The 19,837-nt window shown below is 46.7% G+C and overlaps 1 protein-coding gene across 4 annotated transcripts in view; it reads right to left on the minus strand.

Annotated features, from left to right (window-relative positions):
• EFCAB8 (EF-hand calcium binding domain 8) overlaps positions 1-19,837 on the minus strand; it is a 67,708-nt gene that overhangs the window by 36,031 nt on the left and 11,840 nt on the right. For all 4 annotated transcript variants that reach the window (XR_013839624.1, XM_079978905.1, XM_079978904.1 and 1 more), the window contains exons 3-11: positions 18,237-18,417; positions 16,194-16,312; positions 14,629-14,732; positions 9,735-9,903; positions 6,754-6,859; positions 5,785-5,869; positions 3,848-3,960; positions 2,724-2,797; positions 1,334-1,464 (exon numbers count right to left, since the gene is read on the minus strand). Coding sequence is in view for 3 of the 4 variants with exons in the window: in XM_079978905.1 (XP_079835031.1) it covers positions 1,334-1,464; positions 2,724-2,797; positions 3,848-3,960; positions 5,785-5,869; positions 6,754-6,859; positions 9,735-9,903; positions 14,629-14,732; positions 16,194-16,312; positions 18,237-18,417 (1,082 nt within the window). In the remaining variant the exon portion in view is untranslated. The remainder of the gene's footprint in view (positions 1-1,333; positions 1,465-2,723; positions 2,798-3,847; positions 3,961-5,784; positions 5,870-6,753; positions 6,860-9,734; positions 9,904-14,628; positions 14,733-16,193; positions 16,313-18,236; positions 18,418-19,837) is intronic.

Raw genomic sequence — 19,837 nt, forward strand, 5'->3', positions numbered from 1 at the left:
TTTTGCAGAGAAGGGGAGAAGAGAGGGCAGCTCTTCCCACAGGTCCTTTGGGGGTGGGAGGCCAGCTCATGCGTTCTCCCCATGGGAGATTTAAGCATTTCTCGGAGAGAGGATGCCAGGGCCTTCTCGATTTCACTTCCCCGGCTGAAATCAGAATGGAGGAGAAACTGTAAATACCTGCAAATCCTGGGAGGTTCTGTCCTCCCCAAAGTAATGTTTTAAAAAAAGACCTCCAGATTTAAAAATTTAACCTTTAAAGCCCTATATGGCCTAGGACCCTCGTACCTATGGGACCGCCTCTCCTGGTATGCCCCACAGAGGACCTTCAAACAAAAGCATCTTGGAGGTCCTGGGCCACAGGGAGGTTAGGCTGGCCTCAACCAGAGCCAGGGCTTTTTCGGCTGTGGCCCCGACGTGGTGGAACGCTCTGTCACAAGAGACTAGGGCCCTGCGGGACTTGACATCTTTCCACAGGGCCTGCAAGACAGAGCTGTTCCACCAGGCCTTTGGTCAGGGCGCAGCCTGACCCCCTCTCTCCTTCTGTAATCTTCATAGAACTCTAGCCCAATGGTTGCCATGAATTTGATTCTGAATTGATTTTAGAATGAATTTATTTTAGAATGCTGTGTTACTTTGATTGTTGTTAGCCGCTCTGAGCCCAGCTTCAGCTGGGGAGGGCGGGATATAAATAAATTATTATTATTAGTAGTAGTAGTAGTAGTAGTAGTAGTAGTTCCCAGGGGCCTTTCTGGGACCCAGGTTTCCCATTTGAAAGATCCCTTGGAAACTCTTGTGCATTTACAGGTAAAAGGTAAAGGTAAAGGTACCCCTGCCCGTACGGGCCAGTCTTGACAGACTCTGGGGTTGTGCGCCCATCTCACTTAAGAGGCCAGGGGCCAGCGCTGTCCGGAGACACTTCCGGGTCACGTGGCCAGCGTGACATCGCTGCTCTGGCCAGAGCCAGAGCCGCACACGGAAACACCGTTTACCTTCCCGCTGGTAAGCGGTCCCTATTTATCTACTTGCACCCGGAGGTGCTTTCGAACTGCTAGGTTGGCAGGCGCTGGGACCGAGCAGCGGGAGCGCACCCCGCCGCAGGGATTCGAACCGCCGACCTTTCGATCGGCAAGCCCTAGGCGCTGAGGCTTTAACCCACAGCGCCACCTGTGCATTTACAGCCTCTGCCACAAATTCCTGACTGATATTTCCCATATTTTATGGCTCTCTGAAGTTTCTGACCCTTTCCCTACCCACCTTCCGGTGGAAACAGTAACGGCGTTTCAATCCCACCTTGGGTTCATTTCCAGAGCAGAGAGAAAAAGGCCTCTCTTACTGGGTTTTACCAATGTTATGCAGCGGGAGAGAGGTGAGGGCCATGGCTGTCTTCTCGGCTGGCGTGCAGGAGGCGACCAGGTTCAGCTGCGGGATGTACTTGATCTGTTGGCACCAGTCTCCGTGCAAAGCCTGGAGGGGAGGGAGAGGAGGAGGAGGAAGAAGAAGACTAAACATTGCAAAAAAGAAAGGCCAGAGAGCCGTTAACTAAAAGGAGAGCTCTATCTGCCTGCATGCCATCTTTTGGAAATCCCAAAGGATATGTGTACACGTTAACCTGCTTAAAATGCATGCTGGGTCCTTCTTTTGTCTCAATTCAGTTCAAAGCTGGTTTGGAGGAAAACGCAACAAAATGCAGTATTCCATAAGAAAAGACATGCATTGTGGCTAACATCATACATGAGCCTCTTCCGAAAGATGCAGATTAATTGAAGTGTGTACACAGCCCTTTAGATTCCTCCCTTGACCAGAAACCTCTCGCTTTCTAAATTAACAGGAAGGAGAAAGGTTGCTGTTTTCATGGTAATGGAAATTAATGTGTCTTTGTCCCCTGTTCCCCCCCCCCCCCCCCGCTTTTCTCCAATGTCATGCCTGGTCAAATAGGTTTGGCAGGGTTTTGAAGCAATTCCAGAAGATGCAAAACCTGTATACCAGAGGCAAGAGTCTGTGTAGAACATGAGCAAAGATCCCCATTTCTAACTCCCTGGAAGACGGCTAACGTCTGTCTCCAGCCTTAATCATCTGTTGTCTTGGTGAATTTGCAAAAGGTGTATTCATTTTGGCTTGAACCGCACAGACATAATAATCAAGATCTTTGAAAACTGGGAGTGGGAGCCTGAACGAGAGACAGAGAGGAGAACTAAGCAAAGCTCATTTTCTCAGGACCTTTCCATAATTTGGCAATCCAGATTATAGTGGCAAGGCTAGGAGCAGGTACCTGGAACAGCCAAAGGTCCGCAGCTTGGATGAATCATAGAATCATAGAGTTGGAAGAGACCACAAGGGCCATCGAGTCCAACCCCCTGCCAAGCAGGAAACACCATCAGAGCACTCCTGATATATGGTTGTCAAGCCTCTGCTTAAAGACCTCCAAAGAAGGAGACTCCACCACACTCCTTGGCAGCAAATTCCACTGTCAAACAGCTCTTACTGTCAGGAAGTTCTTCCTAATGTAAGTCTGCCGCCTTATTCTATTTTATTGTGATATTTTAATTGCTTTGGGGGTTTTAATCACACACATATTTATTATTTATTTTGATCGTTTTCACTGCGGTCCTTAAAAAGAGAGTAAAGATTAGGATAGAAACACATTTAATAAATATTAAAAGCAGGGAGCGCCTAGCAGAAATCACCCTAACTCTGGAACAGGCAGGTTCATGGGGAAAACTCACAGGGACATGGAAATTCCTGTATTGTTCAGCCTTGTTTTTCAGGAGGATGTGGACGGGGACTCTAGACATGCCACCTGTGAGGACAAGATCCAGGGAAAAACATTGTGCACCAGCAGAGCCCAGTAGAGCCAAAATATAATGCATTGGCTCTACTCCCTCGTTTGTGACTGTTAATCCACAACAGATTAGTAGTAGTAGTAGTAGTAATAATAATAATAATAATAATAATAATAATAATAATAATGTATTACTTTTACCCTACCCACCTGATTGGGTTGCCCCAGCCACTCTGAGTACCCTCCAAGGGAATATAAAAGAACACACGATACATCAGAAATTAAACGTTTCCCAATACAGATGCCCACAAAAGGTTGTATAATGGGTTACCTCTCTGACATCCAACTGGAGGGCTGAGAATTGGCTAAAAGCACAAGTTGGAGTTCATAGTTCGCACATTCCACTAAGCCATGGTCTGTTTCACAAACTATGAGCTGCCCCAAAGGCGACTGAGGAAACATTGGCTTGTTTCTCCAGAGTTTGCTTTGTTTTCCAGCTGCTCTTACCTTTGTAGTTTAGTTTAGTGAATGTCTGGGGTGGGGTATCTGTGTGGCGTAGGAAGGAGGGTGCGGTAGGGGCGGTTCGCCCCGGGTGTCACCCGGAAGGGGGTGACAAACTGGAAAAAATAGAGTGGACGCTCGGGTTGCGAATGTGATCCACGAGGGAGGCATGGGCAGGGTTCCCATATGACGTTGAGCCATAGACCTGTAGCTTAGTAAGCCATGGCATAACATTACATGTAAACAAAACAAATCTCTCTCTGAAGGTCTGATCTGGAGTAATGGATCTACAACCTTAACGGAGTCTTTATTTGGCGTTCATTTGCTACCACTGATGCTCAGCTTATGAATAAAGCAAATATTGCAAAGGCATCCCTAACACTCTCTCTCTCATCTGAAAGGAAAGCTCTGTCAGTGCTCAGCAAAAGGGGGAGCACCAAAGATCAAACATCGCAATAAGGGTCGACTTGCACCCCTTTTGTGGAGGCTCAGGGACCAGCAGCTCCCCCTCTGCCTGGCCAGTGTTGTAAACTGTCCCCCGCACCAACCTGGACCAACTTGGCTCACCTATGTAGCTGCGGACATTGAAAAGCCCGTTCATCACGACATCCGATGAGGTGAAGATCAGGACGTTCCCTTTCACGTCCCCAACAGAGAAAATCGCTTTGCGGCCATCGGTCCTAGTTCAGTTAGGAAAAGAAAAGGGATGAAGGCCAAAACCTGCAGGTGCAGCACAGGTGCGGAACAGGTGAGAGCTTGGCCTGCCTGGGAAGCAGGTCAGCCTCGGACAGAAGCTCTGCCTGCTTCTTTGCTCCAGATAGCAGATCAGAGCACTGGAATTGGGATCCAAAATGGATGTCGCTCCAGATTTCCTCTGGCCACAAGGCAGGAGCATAAAGTACTGGGGGGGGGTGAGTTGTTTTGTTTGTTATTATTATTAAAAAATTGTCCAGTAGCACCTTAGAGACCAACTCAGTTTGTTCTGGGAATAAGCTTTTGTGTGCATGCACACCTCTTCAGATACACTGAAACAGAAGTCACCAGACCCTTCTATATAGTGGGAGGGTGGGGTTTTTCTCAGGAGGGTCGTAGGAGATGGGTGATTGACTCAATGGGTATGGTAAACCTGTGGACACTGTTAGCGACTGCAATTAGTCCTACAGGAAAAAACAAGTGATAGTATGCAGATGACCCCACCCTCCCACTAAATACAAGGGTCTGGTGACTTCTGTTTCAGTGTATCTGAAGAAGTGTGCATGCACACGAAAGCTTATGCACAGAACAAACTTAAAGGTAAAGGTAAAGGTACCCCTGCCCATACGGGCCAGTCTTGACAGACTCTGGGGTTGTGCGCCCATCTCACTTAAGAGGCCAGGGGCCAGCGCTGTCCGGAGACACTTCCGGGTCACGTGGCCAGCGTGACATCGCTGCTCTGGCGAGCCAGAGTCGCACACGGAAACGCCGTTTACCTTCCCGCTGGTAAGCGTTCCCTATTTATCTACTTGCACCCAGGGGTGCTTTCGAACTGCTAGGTTGGCAGGCGCTGGGACCGAGCAGCGGGAGCGCACCCCGCCGCAGGGATTCGAACCGCCGACCTTTAGATCGGCAAGTCCTAGGCGCTGAGGCTTTAACCCACTGGACATTATTATTATTATTATTATTATTATTATTATTATTATTTCGACTGCGTCAGACCAACACGGCCACCTACCTAATTATGAATCTAGAATCATGTTACACATTTTTGCATTTCTATTCTGTAAACTGCCCTATGATCCTCGGGTAAAGGGTGGTATATACATCTTAAAGCATCGTAAAGAGGAATATCAGCATGTTACTGAATCAACCAAATCCACTGATAAGCAGAGGGAAGGGACAATCCTTGTTCTTCCATATTGACATGCACAATAAACTCAAACCAGACTTCTGCAGATCTATCCTTTTTTTTTTTTTTTTGCATTGTCCCCTGGAGACGTGTAGTTTGCCGCTGGAGTTGTCCCCTGGAGACGTGTAGTTTGCCGCTCAACTTTTCTAATACAAAGCAAGTTGCCAAACTGTGAAATGCCAAAATGAAATATTGGCTCCATTGCAACTCTAGTGGCCGCCACCCCCCCAAAAAAAAAAATTAAAAAATAAGAAGAAGGAACAATTAGCTCTTCATTATATATATTAAGATCAGCTTCGTCAAAAATAGATAACAGTGCGAGGTGGGGAGAAGGGATAGTACAACAATTCGAAAATTGTATTGATTTCTTTTTTTAAAAAAACCTGCAGAACCAAAGGTTTGTGCTTTTCCCCATTCCCACCGTAAATGAATAGGGGATCCAGAAACTGGGCAGCCTCCGTAACTCTGATTGCCAAGTGTGGTTGTGTTGATGGTTAGCGTAGGCTGGGTGGTTATGGCTGGGGCTGGTCCAGCCTGTGTCTGGGGAGATGGTGAGAGGAGGGTAGGGGGGGGTGAGAGGAGAAATGCCCCCAGGGTCTTCTCTTCCCCAGGGTCATACCAGTAGTCCATAGCCGTGGCACATCCTTCCAAGTCGACGAGAGTGAAGATCCGGTCACATTTATTGCCACCAATGTCAAAGAACTCTGGGTGGAAAGAGGGAAAGCAGAACTTTATTCGAGGGCTGTGCGTGCATCACTCCGTTCCCCAGCCTGCAGATCTGAACTGACTCCACTGAAAAGCATTGCGCTTTGGAAGCTGCATCAGAGTTTGACCTCCAGAGTCTCTGTTCACATACATTAAGTGTGAGGCCTGGGTCCTCATTCCAAAGGCTCTGCGCAGGAAGGGTGAGCCAAGGTCTAAGAAAATGATCTTTGTGGGGTTATGGGCCCAGGCCCTTTGTGGGGTTATGGGCCCTAAGGGAGGGACTTCTACGGGAAGTCAGTCAGGATGTCACGTCACAGTCCTTTGTTCTGTGAATCTGGTTTCGATTTCGGTTGGAGTGTGTTTGAGCAAGGAGAAAGATGTGCGAAAGCTCAGACGGTGTAAATTACTGCTTGTAAATAAAGCTTCTAGATTAGAAGACTCTGTCTCTGGACTATTTCAGTCCCTTTCCTCCCACAAGACAGCAACGCCGCTGCATCTCTGCTACTTCTGCCTCAGGTGAAGTTTTCCCCCAGAAGATCGCACTGAGAGAAAGCAGTGTCTTTGGCACAGGAAAGCGCACTGAACAGGCAGAATTCCAATATTAAGCACCACTGGATGCGCCAGTCAAACATCTTCTCCCTCTCCCCATAACACAGCTTCCCCTGTGGAATTGATGGGAAGTTGTCGAAGAAGTCCAGCACATGCAAAAACTAAGTTCCCTTGGACACAGTTCGGAACCAACATGTGGAACTCATGGCTGCATGGTGTGTATTTTGAGCGAAAGGGTTGCAAGCTCAGCATACAGAGGCACACACTTTATTTGGGGAAGCAGGGATTGCAAGGCAATCGGGGGGGGACCTTCCCCTTTGCGTTCTGCACTTACCAATATCCTGGTCTGTCGTTGCAACCGCCAGTAAGTTGATGTTGGTAAGGCACACCATGTCAATCACCCAGAGTTTCAAACTGTGACGTCTTTTGCTCTGGTCCAGCTGCATAGAGAGAGGAGGGTTCACAGAGAAAAGAAAGTGATGGGGGAGACAGAAGGAAGGAAGGTTTGCTGTTTGCACATCACGTATTTCATGTCAGGAGCCTCATACTGCTGGCAGACTCCGAGACAGGAGGAGGAGGAAGATGAAGAACAACTGGGGGGGAGCGTATGACGGGGGGGGGGGGACCTGGCTCGGAGGGCAGGGAAACAAGGAAGCAGGGATGCTTCCTCCAACCTTCTTCTGGAGAAGAGAACCTCAGCTTGTCGGCTTTCGTTGAAAGATTCAGGGCAGAGAAATGAAAGTCCTTCTTTTCATTTTAAAAGATTTTATTGATTTACAAAAGTGTGTGCAATATCTCTCTACCCCCACCCCCACCCCAGTAACATTTTTTACAGATCAGTTTCATTTGTTGAGACATTAGGAAGAAAAGGGGGAAAGAGGTGGAGGGAGGAGAGATGAGTGAGGGTGGGGTCTGGTGGCAATGTTTTTATTTGACTTAATATATGTGGGGTTTTGTGTCAGTGTCGCTTGTGCAGGTTCTTTGCTGTTCACTTGTGTTCCTTTGGTGGTGAGAGAGGTTGGGGTTGGCCTATGGTGTGGTCGTTCATTTGTGGTTGGCTGTGGTGATCTTTGTTTTCGTGTGTGAGTGAGGTGGGTGGGTGTTTTGGAACAGGGTAGCCATACTGATTTGTATGCTGTTGGTGGATTTTTGTCCTTGTCTTGTTGGGCTGTGTATGTGATAAAGGGGAGCCATACCGGGGTAAAGGCGTCTTCTTCTATTTATCCCCGTGTCAGTTTCAGTTTATTGGTTAATTTTTCTAGTAGGGCTGTTTCCCATACTATTTGGTACCATTGGTCCATGCTTACTCCTGACAGGTCTCTCCAGTGTCTGGTTATGGTGTTTCTGGCTCCTGAAAGTAGGTGGGTTATGAGTTCTTTGTGGTGTAAGTGGGCATTGTTGTCATGAAAGCCCTTCTTCGAGCAGCGCAGCGTTAATCTATGGAACTCCCTCCTGCAGAAGGCAACAATGGTCTCCAACTTGGACAAGCTTTAAAAGAGGATTCTTTTTTTTATATATACATATTTATTAAAGTTTTTGAATACAAATGCATAAATAATAAACAACATTACTTATATCATAACATAATTTCGTCACTTCTTTGGACTCCCTCGCGTCTCCCGCTCGCACTTACATCGTTACAAAAAAATTTTCCAAGCAAATTACCCACTTGTTTGCAATCTTATCTCCGCTCATTTAAATAAAATCTAGCAATTCTCCAAAAAGTTTGTATTTTCCTTAATCTCACTTATCGTCAAATTCAGATCTAATTCAGTGGTAGGCAATTATTTATGATCTAGCATCCTTCTTAACATTCAACCAAATTACAATATTTTTGTAAATAAATCTTGAATTTTAAAAGAGGATTCAACTAATTCATGGAGAAGAGGACTATTGACGGCTACGAGCTGGGATGGTTCTGCTCTGCCTCCACAGATGCTTCTGAATACCAGTTTACTGGAAACCACAGGAAGAGGAGGAGAGAGTTGCGCTTGTGCTCGGATCCTGCTGTGCTGGTTTCCCACTTGCATTTAGGGAGAGGCTAGGTTTGCATATTTAAAGTATATTAAAGCACTTCTATTGCCCTATCACAGCAAATCTGCCTTTTGGGGGTTGCTTTTTTGTTTGATTGTTTTTAAATACATTCTTGCAGTTTGGAAAAGAAAGGAGAAATGTTTTGGCGGGTGCAGGATGACTAATGCGAAGAAGCGTTAAACACCCCCCATGCAAATCAGGATGGGTGCTCATTGTCATGCAACCTTCACACATTCAAATCAGAACAAATGTTCAATAAAGACCAGGTGCAAGCTAACTTTCACCTGCGTTTTGTAAGTACCGTATTTTTCGCTCCATAAGATGCACCTAGTTTTTAGAGGGGGAAGCAAGAAAATAAATATTCTGCGCAGAGCATGTAAGCGGCTCCCACTTTTCTTGCTTTAAACCCTTCTGTCCCTCCTCCCACTTTGCTGAAGCCAGCAGAGCAAGACCGATAGCTGCACAGCACCTCTTCTTCTGCCGGCTTCCTAGCAAAGCAGGATGAGGGACGAAAGGGAGCCCTTACAAGGGAGCACTTAACAGAGCCTGGCAGCGGCTCTTGCTGGCTTTTCCCCGAGGCGGGAGAAGGGCAGCCTGTCAGTCCGTTCTCCTTCCACGGGGAAAAGCCCCCAAGAGCCGCACACAAACTCCACACGGGTCTTTAAAGGGAGCGCTGAGCAGAGCCTCCCACCTGCATTCGCTCCGTAAGACGCACACACATTTCCCCTTACTTCTTAGGAGGGGAAAAGTGGCGTCTTATGGAGCGAAAAATACGGTAGGTCTTCTAGAGGGGCCCCTGAGAAGCATCTTAAGCCACCGTGCGATTTCATTTGCTCTCCACTCACTCAACTCCACCTTGGAGCAAATCCTGGCTTTAAAATCCTGGCTCTGAATGCCACCAGCCATAGCAGAACATGCCCACTTGGGACCAACTGACCTGCAAAATCACCTTGCCCCATACACGACCCCTCAAATGCTTCACTCGGCAGAAATGGCACGACCGACAGGCCCCACTTGAAACCCTTTTTGTAAGAACTCAGTTGTTTAGTCTGGCAGCACCGAGACTTTGGAACTCCCTGCCTATTGATCTCAAGCCGGTGCCTTCGCTGTATTCCTTTCGGCGCCTGCTAAGAACATTATTGTTCAGACAAGCCTGCCCAGGGGCTTAGAAAGTTGATGTGAATTTTCACCCGCTTTAGTATTTCAACTTTACATATATTTTTTTCTTGGCTTTTCTCAGAGCCTAGAGAGAAAAAGGGAGTCGCTGACCAGGCTACCTACCACAACAGTACGAAGCCTTTTAAAGGTGTCGCTCCAGTATTGCAGGATCCCATCCCTGCTCACGGTCAGGAATCGCCCAGACGGCGATCGGCTTTTCCTCGCCCTCTCCAAAAGCCCCCTGTTCTGGTTTGGGAAAAACTGGATCTTGACAATTTCCTCAGAGTGAGCCCTGGAGGAAAAGGAAGAGGGGAAAGAAAGAAAATGGCTACAGACACATATACTGTGCTTAGGAACATAGCAAGCAAACTTAAAACCTTTAAAAAAATATAATTCTTTTATTCCGTCAGGCCTCTGCAGGCAGTTAAGAGTACATCTCCCGGCAACAGTTTATTGATGCTTAACCTTTTTTCTGCTTTTAAACTGCTTTTAAGTTTGTTTTCATGCTTTTATTGTAAGGCTTCTGTTTTTTAGCATGGTGAGCCGCTTTGATGTGATTGTGACATATCTATGCTTTAATGTGATTGTGACATATCTATGCTTTAATAAATAAAAAACAAGAGATCCGTCCTCCTGTGAGATCAGAAAACCATGCAAGGGCAAAGGTGCATTTGCCATCAGAATTCATGGGTGAGCGTTTTGAGACCTTGGAGAGCACAGGATTCATTTCAGTCCAAGCGGAAAGCAATTCCATCATCCAGGACAGCTCTGGGCTTGTCTTAACTCACCCCAGGCTAAGTTAAGTTCCCATCAGCGTGTCCAGTCCCAGCACAGAATCAATCACCTCTTAATGTAAATTGGTTATTGTATTTTAATATTCTGTTGGAAGCCGCCCAGAGTGGCTGGGAAAACCCAGCCAGATGGACGGGGTATAAACAATTTATTTTTATTATTATTATTATTATTATTATTATTATTATTATTATTAAGTGAACCTTCCTCCGCATGACTGTGGTCAGCCTCCTCAGTTTCTGCCGCCATCAGCCTGCTCCTTTGCCCTTCCGCATCACAGATGCAGAATCTCGTCCTCTCCCTTTTATGAGGGTCAACCAAAAAGTCACAAAATACTGCAAGGACCACAATAGCTCAAGGACCGCCTCTCCCCAGATGAACCGGCCCAGACCCTGCAATCAACTTCTGCGGCCCTTCGCTGTGTGTCTCCTCCATGAGACACCCGGAAGGCTGGCAACACAAGAACAGGGCCTTTTCTGCAGTGGTCCCTCTTTGTGGAACACTCTCCCCAGGGAAGCTCGCCTGGCACCTTCAGGCGAAAACATTCCTCTTCAACAAGGCCTTTGTCTGATTGACACCTGATGCTCTTTTAAATGTGATGTGGGAAGGGTTATTGATATGCTTTTGGTTTTGGTATACAAATTAAATAAACAGCAAGTGAGATTTCAGGTTCTTGAAATTGTATTATGTTTTGATATTGATGGCAGCCAAAACAAACAAGATGAATTTTAATAGGGAGAAATGTAAAGTATTGCACTTGGGCAAAAAAAATGAGAGGCACAAATACAAGATGGGTGACACCTGGCTTGAGAGCAGTACATGTGAAAAGGATCTAGGAGTCTTGGTTGACCACAAACTTGACATGAGCCAACAGTGTGACGCGGCAGCTAAAAAAGCCAATGCAATTCTGGGCTGCATCAATAGGAGTATAGCATCTAGATCAAGGGAAGTAATAGTGCCACTGTATTCTGCTCTGGTCAGACCTCACCTGGAGTACTGTGTCCAGTTCTGTGCACCACAGTTCAAGAAGGACACTGACAAACTGGAACGTGTCCAGAGGAGGGCAACCAAAATGGTCAAAGGCCTGGAAACGATGCCTTATGAGGAACGGCTAAGGGAGCTGGGCATGTTTAGCCTGGAGAAGAGGAGGTTAAGGGGTGATATGATAGCCATGTTCAAATATATAAAAGGATGTCACATAGAGGAGGGAGAAAGGTTGTTTTCTGCTGCTCCAGAGAAGCGGACACGGAGCAATGGCTCCAAACTACAAGAAAGAAGATTCCACCTAAATATTAGGAAGAACTTCCTGACAGTAAGAGCTGTTTGACAGTGGAATTTGCTGCCAAGGAGTGTGGTGGAGTCTCCTTCTTTGGAGGTCTTTAAGCAGAGGCTTGACAACCATATGTCAGGAGTGCTCTGATGGTGTTTCCTGCTTGGCAGGGGGTTGGACTCGATGGCCCTTGTGGTCTCTTCCAACTCTATGATTCTATGATTCTATGATTCTGCTGGGGCTGCCCAAAGTGGTGGGGAGGCCCAGCCAGATGGGCAGGGTATAATTAGTGGAATGATGTTGATGATGATTTTGTCGTTTGTACCCCACCCATCCGGCTGGGTGTTGCCCCGGCCACTCTGGGAAGCTTCCTGCATATATAGAAACATAATTAAACATTAAAAACATGCACAAACCTTCCCCTGCCACAGATGTACGGCCGCTATGTTTTCGTGTTTTTATTTTGTAAACTGCCCTGTGGTCTTCGGATGAAAGGCGGTATACTAATTAAATAATAATAATATAATGCAGTGGACGCTCTGGTTGCGAACGTGATCCATGCAGGATGCAAGTTCGCAACCCGCAGCAGCACGCCTGCGCACGCACGGATTGCAATTCAGTGCTTCTGCACATGCGCAAAGCACAATATAGCACTTCTGCACATGCGTGACCGCCGAAACCCGGAAGTAGCCCGTTCCAGTACTTCTGGGATTCGGCGGCTCCATAACCCCAAAAAAACGACCCACGGTATGACTGTAATGTTTCAGCAGACTGCAAGTCAACCAAAGAAGCAACTGGGGATAAAGGTAAAGGGACCCCTGATCATTAGGTCCAGTCGTGACTGACTCTGGGGTTGCGGTGCTCATCTCGCTTTATTGGCCGAGGGAGCCGGTGTACAGCTTCCGGGTCATGTGGCCAGCAGGACTAAGCCACTTCTGGCGAACCAGAGCAGCGCACAGAAATGCCGTTTACCTTCCCACCGGAGCGGTACCTATTTATCTACTTGCACTTTGATGTGCTTTCGAACTGCTGGGTTGGCAGGAGCAGGGACCAAGCAACGGGAGCTCACCCCGTCGCGGGGATTCGAACCGCTGACCTTCTGATCGGCAAGCCCTAGGCTCTGTGGTTTAACCCACAGCGCCACCCGCGTCGCAACTGGGGATACCAACGGGGGGGGGGGAAAGGTTTGCCATCGACGCCACAAAGTCTGTATTTTTTGGCAGATTTAAGACGGGGTGTAGGAGGTAATAGCAGAGTTGCACAAGAAACTCAGGGCGGCCTTTTGCAAAGTCATCGAGAGCAGGGCTGGATTTTGCATTCATCCCTAGAGGGCAAAGAGCAACATTCCATCTGCATCAGCAACAGGTGGGACAGGAATCCTTTGCTCCTGGGGACCAGGAGTGGCAACACCTGTCTAAAAGGTGAATGGGAAAACCACCTCCGTCAAGAAGTTAAACCAGGGGTTCCCAAAATGGGAGGTAGCACCCCACAAGGGGGCAGTGGGATTCCCAGGGGCTGGAGGGGACACAAGGGCAGCAGGGGGGGCAGCTTTCAGGCTCTGAAAAGCTGGTCTTGCTGGATCAATTTCTTCAGTTTTGTTAAATCAATTAAACTGAGTAGTTTCGATTGGGTTTTGAAAAAACGTGCAATTAATTTTTTTTTTATTTTCAATGCGACATCACAACAGAAATGACAAACATAAAGTCCAAAACAAAGCAGTACAAACAATAAAGAAAACAAAAACAAAAAAGAGAACACACATCTACAAAAAAAAAACATAGTCATATGTACGTAATGATTAGTATGAAAAAAATGTGCAATTAATCGTTCGTGTCTTGAATTTCATTGTGCAATGATCTTCCTTAGCGGGTTGTGCAAGCCAGCATTCTGAATTATGCATTTTAATAGGGTAAAGGAGGTGGCACTGAGGGTGAGTTTATGGAACCAGAAGGGCTTTGCCTCAATAAAGTATAGGAACCACTGAGTTGAAGAGCACATTTGCTTCTCCTCTCAGTCTGCAGCCTCCGCCTCGGAATTTGGTCTCCAAGTTGACCTCAGGGCCACAGCTTCCAGAATCCTCATTTGAAAGAATCATGGAGCTGGAAGGGAATCTGAGCATCATCTAGTGGCCCAGCTCCCTGAAATGCATCAATATGCAGCTGCCCCTTACGGGGATCGAACCTGCAACCTTGGCATTATCAGCGCCATGCTTTACCCGACTGAGCTCTGTACTTAAAAGAAAAATCCTTGTTCCGCCTTCCCCCCACCCACCCACTCCTTGCTTTGCGTAACGTCTTGACGGATGAAGAGTCCTCTGCCCCATCCAGACTATTCATTTATAGCGGTATCATATCACTTTAACCATCATGGCATCCTCCAAAGAATGGGATCTGTAGCTAGTTAAGATTGCCTTGGCCCAGTATACCTGAAGGAGCGTCTCCACCCCCATCGTTCCGCCTGGACACTGAGGTCCAGCACCGAGGGCCTTCTGGTGGTTCCCTCGCTGCGAGAAGCCAAGTTACAGGGAACCAGGCAGAGGGCCTTCTCAGTAGTGGCTCCCTCCCACCAGATGTCAAGGAAACGCCCTCCCACCAGATGTCAAGGAAATAAACAACTATCTGACTTTTAGCAGACATCTGAAGGCAGCCCTGCTTAGGGAAGTTTTTAATGGCTGATGTTTTAATGTATTTTTAATATTTTGTTGGAAGCTGCCCAGTGTGGCTGGGGAAACTCAGCCAGATGGGCGGAGTATAAATAATAATAAAATTATTATTATTATTATTATTATTATTATTATTATTATTATTATTATTATTATTCCATTCCCCTCCAGAAGTGAAATTCCCAGGGAATTCCCCTGGGAAAAGGGACTGGCTGTTCAGACGCTCTAGGAATTGGCAGTTCCACTTGGCCTTGACCCCTTCCCTCCCGTCCAGAGGACAAAGGGACCCTTACACGGAAACCGGTTTCATGGTCGTCTGGAACTCAGGAAGCATCTTATTTTTCAGCATGTCATCCTTCCCTCTGTATTCACGCAGCATGTAATTCAGATACTCCTCCTGCAGGGAGAGAAATTGCCATTGTCACTCTCTCCGCCTGCACGGTGCTTTTCCAAGGATAATTTTCCAAAGCTAATTTGTAACCCAGCTGATGCCAGTCTTAGACGCCACCCCAATCTCTGAACAGCGAGAAACTGCAGGCGTTCCAGGCCCTCACCCAAGTTTGGTTTCCTTGGGGTGAAGGTCAGCGGAGACTGTGGTATCTATAGGACAGAGTTCCCCAAACTTGAGTCTCCAGCTGTTTCTGAACTACAATTCCCATCATCCCTAGCCAGCATGTCAAGGACGATGGGAACTGTAGTCCAAAAACAGCAGGAGACCCAAGTTTGGGAAATCCTGCTTTAGGAGCATGTGGTGTCTTTATGATTGTTATTTTATTTGCACATATATGGAACCTGAGCACAGGATGGGAACAGGCTTGTTTTTGCTGAGATTTCCATTCCACCTTAAGGAACAGATGTGTGGAATTGTTGCATGTCACATGTCTGTTTACATTCCAGCGCAGTATGCTGGGAACTTCTGTTGTGTATAGCTTTTGCTTTTCCCGTTCTCCATGAGACAACATGAGAGAGAGACAACATGTTTCTTTGTCCTGATTTATGATTAATAAATCTGTAGTTGCAGTATGCTTCCACAAGCCTCACGCCTATTCTGTGTGCGCAGTACTCTCTGCTGATAGCATGCCCTGGCTTCGAAGCCCGGGTCGCTGATTTACGTCAGAGCTGGGGTCGATGGAAGGAGACGGCACAGCTGGGGCTTGCCAGCTGGCCTCCCGGCCCTCTACATGTTGACAGTTTTCTCATGCTCTGGACATTAGGACTTGAACCAACGGCTTCAAGTTGCAAGAAAGGAGATTCCGACAGAACATCAGGAATAACTTTCCGACGTCAAGAACTATTTGACTGTAGAACGGAAGGTTGTGGACTCTCCTTCCTTGGAGGTTTCCAAGCAGAGCTGGGATGGCCAACTGTCATGGATGCTTTAGCTGAGATTCCTGCACTGCAGGGGTTGGACTAGATGACCCTCGGGTCCCATTCAACAAGTACAATTCTATGATTCTGTGATGGAGGGGCTCACGACACTGAGCCCTCTCCAGCAGATCTTGCTTCTCCATTAGCCTCAGCTTTGGATCCAGTACAGAGCAAGCAACCCATTTATAGGATGCTGAGAAGCACAGAAAAAAACCAGGGCGTTCAACGCAGGGCGTGCCATTCAGCATCCCGGGAACCTGAGCTATCATTTAAAAACAGCAGAGCGAGTTTCTAGCCCTGAGGGTGGCAATGGTATTCTTTACAGCGCGGAGACCAGAAGCCAGAGGGTGGCCAAGTCAGATTTCTCAAGGAGCGCTGAGCATCTGTGCCCTGCAATAACTCCTTGCCCCACCTGTGCCATGCAAAGCCAAAGGAGTTATGCAGAACGGCTTCTCAAAACATTGCAGAACAAATGCAAGCAGGCACTTGCCCAGTCCACGGCGCCATCACAGTTGGTGTCCACCTTCATGAAAATCACGTCAATGTCTTCATCGGAAACGTCTCCCATGATCTTCTTCATGGCGCTGCGGAATTCTTCCATGTCCAGACCTGAAAGGCAGGAAAGCAATGGTGTAAATAATAGTTTAATTGTAAATTAGTACAGCGGGTATGGTCAGAAGTTTCTTTTCCTTGCTGATTCAAATAGTGGATATCATTATGCCTTTATTCACACTTTCATTCTTCTTCTTTCTCTTTATTTTTTCTTTCCTCTGTTCTTTTCCGTTGTTTTCATTTTACAGTCATACCTCGGGTTACAGACGCTGCAGGTTGCGTTTTTTTGGGTTACGGACCCGCCAAAACCCGGAAGTACCGGAACGGATGACTTCCGGGTTTCGGGGGTCGTGCATGCACAGAAGCGCTAAAACGCGCTTTGCGCAGAAGCACCGAATCGCAACCCGTACGTGCGCAGATCCGCTGCTGCAGTTGCAAACACTGCGGGTTGCAAACGTGCATCCCGCACGGATCATGTTCGCAGCCCAAGCGTCCACTGTATATTTATATTCTCTATAATCTTTATAACATAGCGAATGCTATTTTGTTGGTATTGTATGTATTTTAAGAATCTGCTTGTCTAATAAAAACTTCAATAAAACACGGGAAGAATGGCAATCCAAGATGATGGACTATGCCGAAATGGCACAATTAACTGGGAAGCTCAGAAATCAAGAAGACAAGAACTTAAAAAAAAAAAAAAGATCGGGGAAAGTTTATCCCTCCCCTTATGGTCTTGATTTATTGGCTACTTTTAAAATGAGGCTGCATTTTAAATTGCATTTTAACCTGTATTTTAAATTGTGCCGTTGGGGTGGCGACGAGATCGCACTGGCCTATCTATTCTGAATGTATTCTGAATGTTCTTATGTGATGCCAATAAAGGTTACTTGTCTTGACTTGAAATTGGTTCCCCCCCCCCCAATCATGTTTTTTACTGTGATTTTATTGGTTGTTAGCAGCCCTGAGCCTGGCTCTGGCCGGGGAGGGCGGGGTATAAATAAAATATTATTATTATTATTATTATTATTATTATTATTATTATTATTTACTTACGAGACCACTGCAAGCAGGTTAAAGCATTATCAGGATTCTAACCACACTTGTAAAGTAACGGAAAGTATGGGTAATTTAGAAGGATAAAAGTCTGGATAAATATTGATATGCAATTGTAAATATTAACATTAGGACCCATGAAAGGGATTGGGGTGGGGGAGTCAGGAGATTCAAAGCACTCTTGATATTTGGATTTTGAACTGATGTTTGTAATATGTTTACATTTTTTAAAAATCGAATTAAAAAATCATTTAAGTAATAAGAAGAAGAGCTCCCCTCTCCAGGCACAGAGCATTACTCTGCAACCAGAAGGGACACCAAGAGATGGAGGATCCTGAGGGAAAAGCCTCCGGTGCTGGTAGGACACCTGCCTTGCCTACAGAAGGACCAGATCCTCAGCCTCCCCAGGGGAAAGGACTCAGCCTGTAGTAGTATTATACATGTTATTACAGTGGTACCTCAGGTTAAGTTCTTCATTCATTCCGGAGGTCCGTACTTAACCTGAAACTGTTCTTAACCTGAAGCACCACTTTAGCTAATGGTGCCTCCTGCTGCGCCGCCAGAGCACAATTTCTGTTCTCATCGTGAAGCAAAGTTCTTAACCCGAGGTACTATTTCTGGGTTAGCGGAGTCTGTAACCTGAAGCGTATGTAACCCGAGGTGCCACTGTATTACTTACTCACTTACTACTTACTTACTTACTTACTTATTATTTTCCAAAAGCCAAAGAAATACAAAAAATACAGAACAAGAAGTAAAAAAAGAAATAAAAATACAGAAATATAAAAAAAAAAATCACAGACCAAACCAAACATTCCCCTCCCCTCTTTCCCTCTTTTGAGATGTATGCAATGAATGAAAAAGAAAAATGAATAATTTTTTAAAAAAAAAAAAAAATGGGGTGTGGGTTTGAAAGGAGCCTCACCTCCTCCGCCATCGATGTCCGCCTCGCGGAACATGCGCTCCAGCTTCCGCAAGTGGTCATAGTTGATCTGGTCCTCCACCTGCTTGGTGCGAGACTCATCGTACAAGCCGGCAGCCTTCATCAGCTGCCTGTGGGATGAGCACACCGGGCCCAACTTGCTCAGGAGACCAGGAAGCCTGGGCTGGGAGGAAGGAAGGAAGACGGCGGGTCATTCCGTCACTGAAAACACCAAAATTACTCTGCACCCCCTTGGAAGAAAGGGCCTGAGCTGCCTACCATTTCCCTAAGTCATTGGTCCATTTCTTCATGTTTGGTGGGAATGCCCTTTCCTTAAAAACTTTTGGAAGTGAAATAGAAAAATTAAGGTCTTATATGTATAATAAGGGATGCGGGTGGCACTGTGGGTTAAACCACAGTGACTAGGACTTGCCGATCAGAAGGTCAGCGGTTCGAATCCCCGCGACGGGGTGAGCTCCCGTTGCTCGGTCTCTGCTCCTGCCAACCTAGCAGGTGCTGTGGGTTCAACCACTGAGCCTAGGACTTGCCGATCAAAAGGTCAGCGGTTCGAATCCCCGCGACAGGATGAGCTCCCGTTGCTCGGTCCCTGTTCCTGCCAACCTAGCAGTTCGAAAGCACGTCCAAGGGCAAGTAGATAAATAGGTACCGCTCCAGCGGGAAGGTAAATGGCGTTTCCGTGCGCTGCTCTGGTTCGCCAGAAGCGGCTTAGTCATGCTGGCTCCCTCGGCCAGTAAAGCGAGATGAGCGCCGCAACCCCAGAGTTGGCCACGACTGGACCTAATGGTCAGGAGTCCCTTTACCTTTACTTATATATTATGAAAATGGCCAATATACACTAAACAAGCAGAAACTGAAACTGCCCTCGTTCCCCCATCAGTCAGCATAATGGTTGTTGTTCAGTCATTTGGTTGTGTCCGACTCTTCGTGACCCCCTGGCCCAGAGCACACCAGGCACTTCTATCTTCCACTGCCTCCCGCAGTTTGGTCAAACTCATGCTGGTAGCTTCGTGAACACTGTACCACCATCTCGTCCTCTGTTGTCCCCTTCTCCTTGCGCCCTCCATCCTTCCCAACATCAGGGTCTTTTCCAGGTCTTTTCTCTTCTCCTGAGGTGGCCAAAGTCTTGGAGCCTCAGCTTCAGGATCTGTCCTTCCAGTGAGCACTCAGGGCTGATTTCCTTCAGAATGGAGAGGTTTGATCTTCTTGCAGTCCATGGCACTCTCAAGAGTCTCCTCCAGCACCAGAATTCAAAAGCATCAATTCTTCGGCGATCAGCCTTCTTTATGGTCCAACTCTCACCATAATATATATGCTTTAGTAAAACAACCAGAGCATAAACAAGAAGTCTCTATAATGTATATGTTTCAGGGCTTGTACAGATTCAAGAATGGTGTATGCTACATAGGAGAATATTTTGAGAATAAAAGACATGGCAAAGGCATCTTTTATTATCCAGATGGATCGGATATGATGGAAGGTGGGTGGAGGACCAAAGACATGGAAATGGCTTTTACTAAAATGTAAATGGAGACACATACGATGGAGAGTGGTTCAATCACTACAGGCATGGGCAAGGTACATAT

This window comes from Podarcis cretensis, assembly GCF_951804945.1.
Source record: "Podarcis cretensis genome assembly, chromosome: 6".
In the NCBI taxonomy this organism is placed as follows: domain Eukaryota; kingdom Metazoa; phylum Chordata; class Lepidosauria; order Squamata; family Lacertidae; genus Podarcis; species Podarcis cretensis.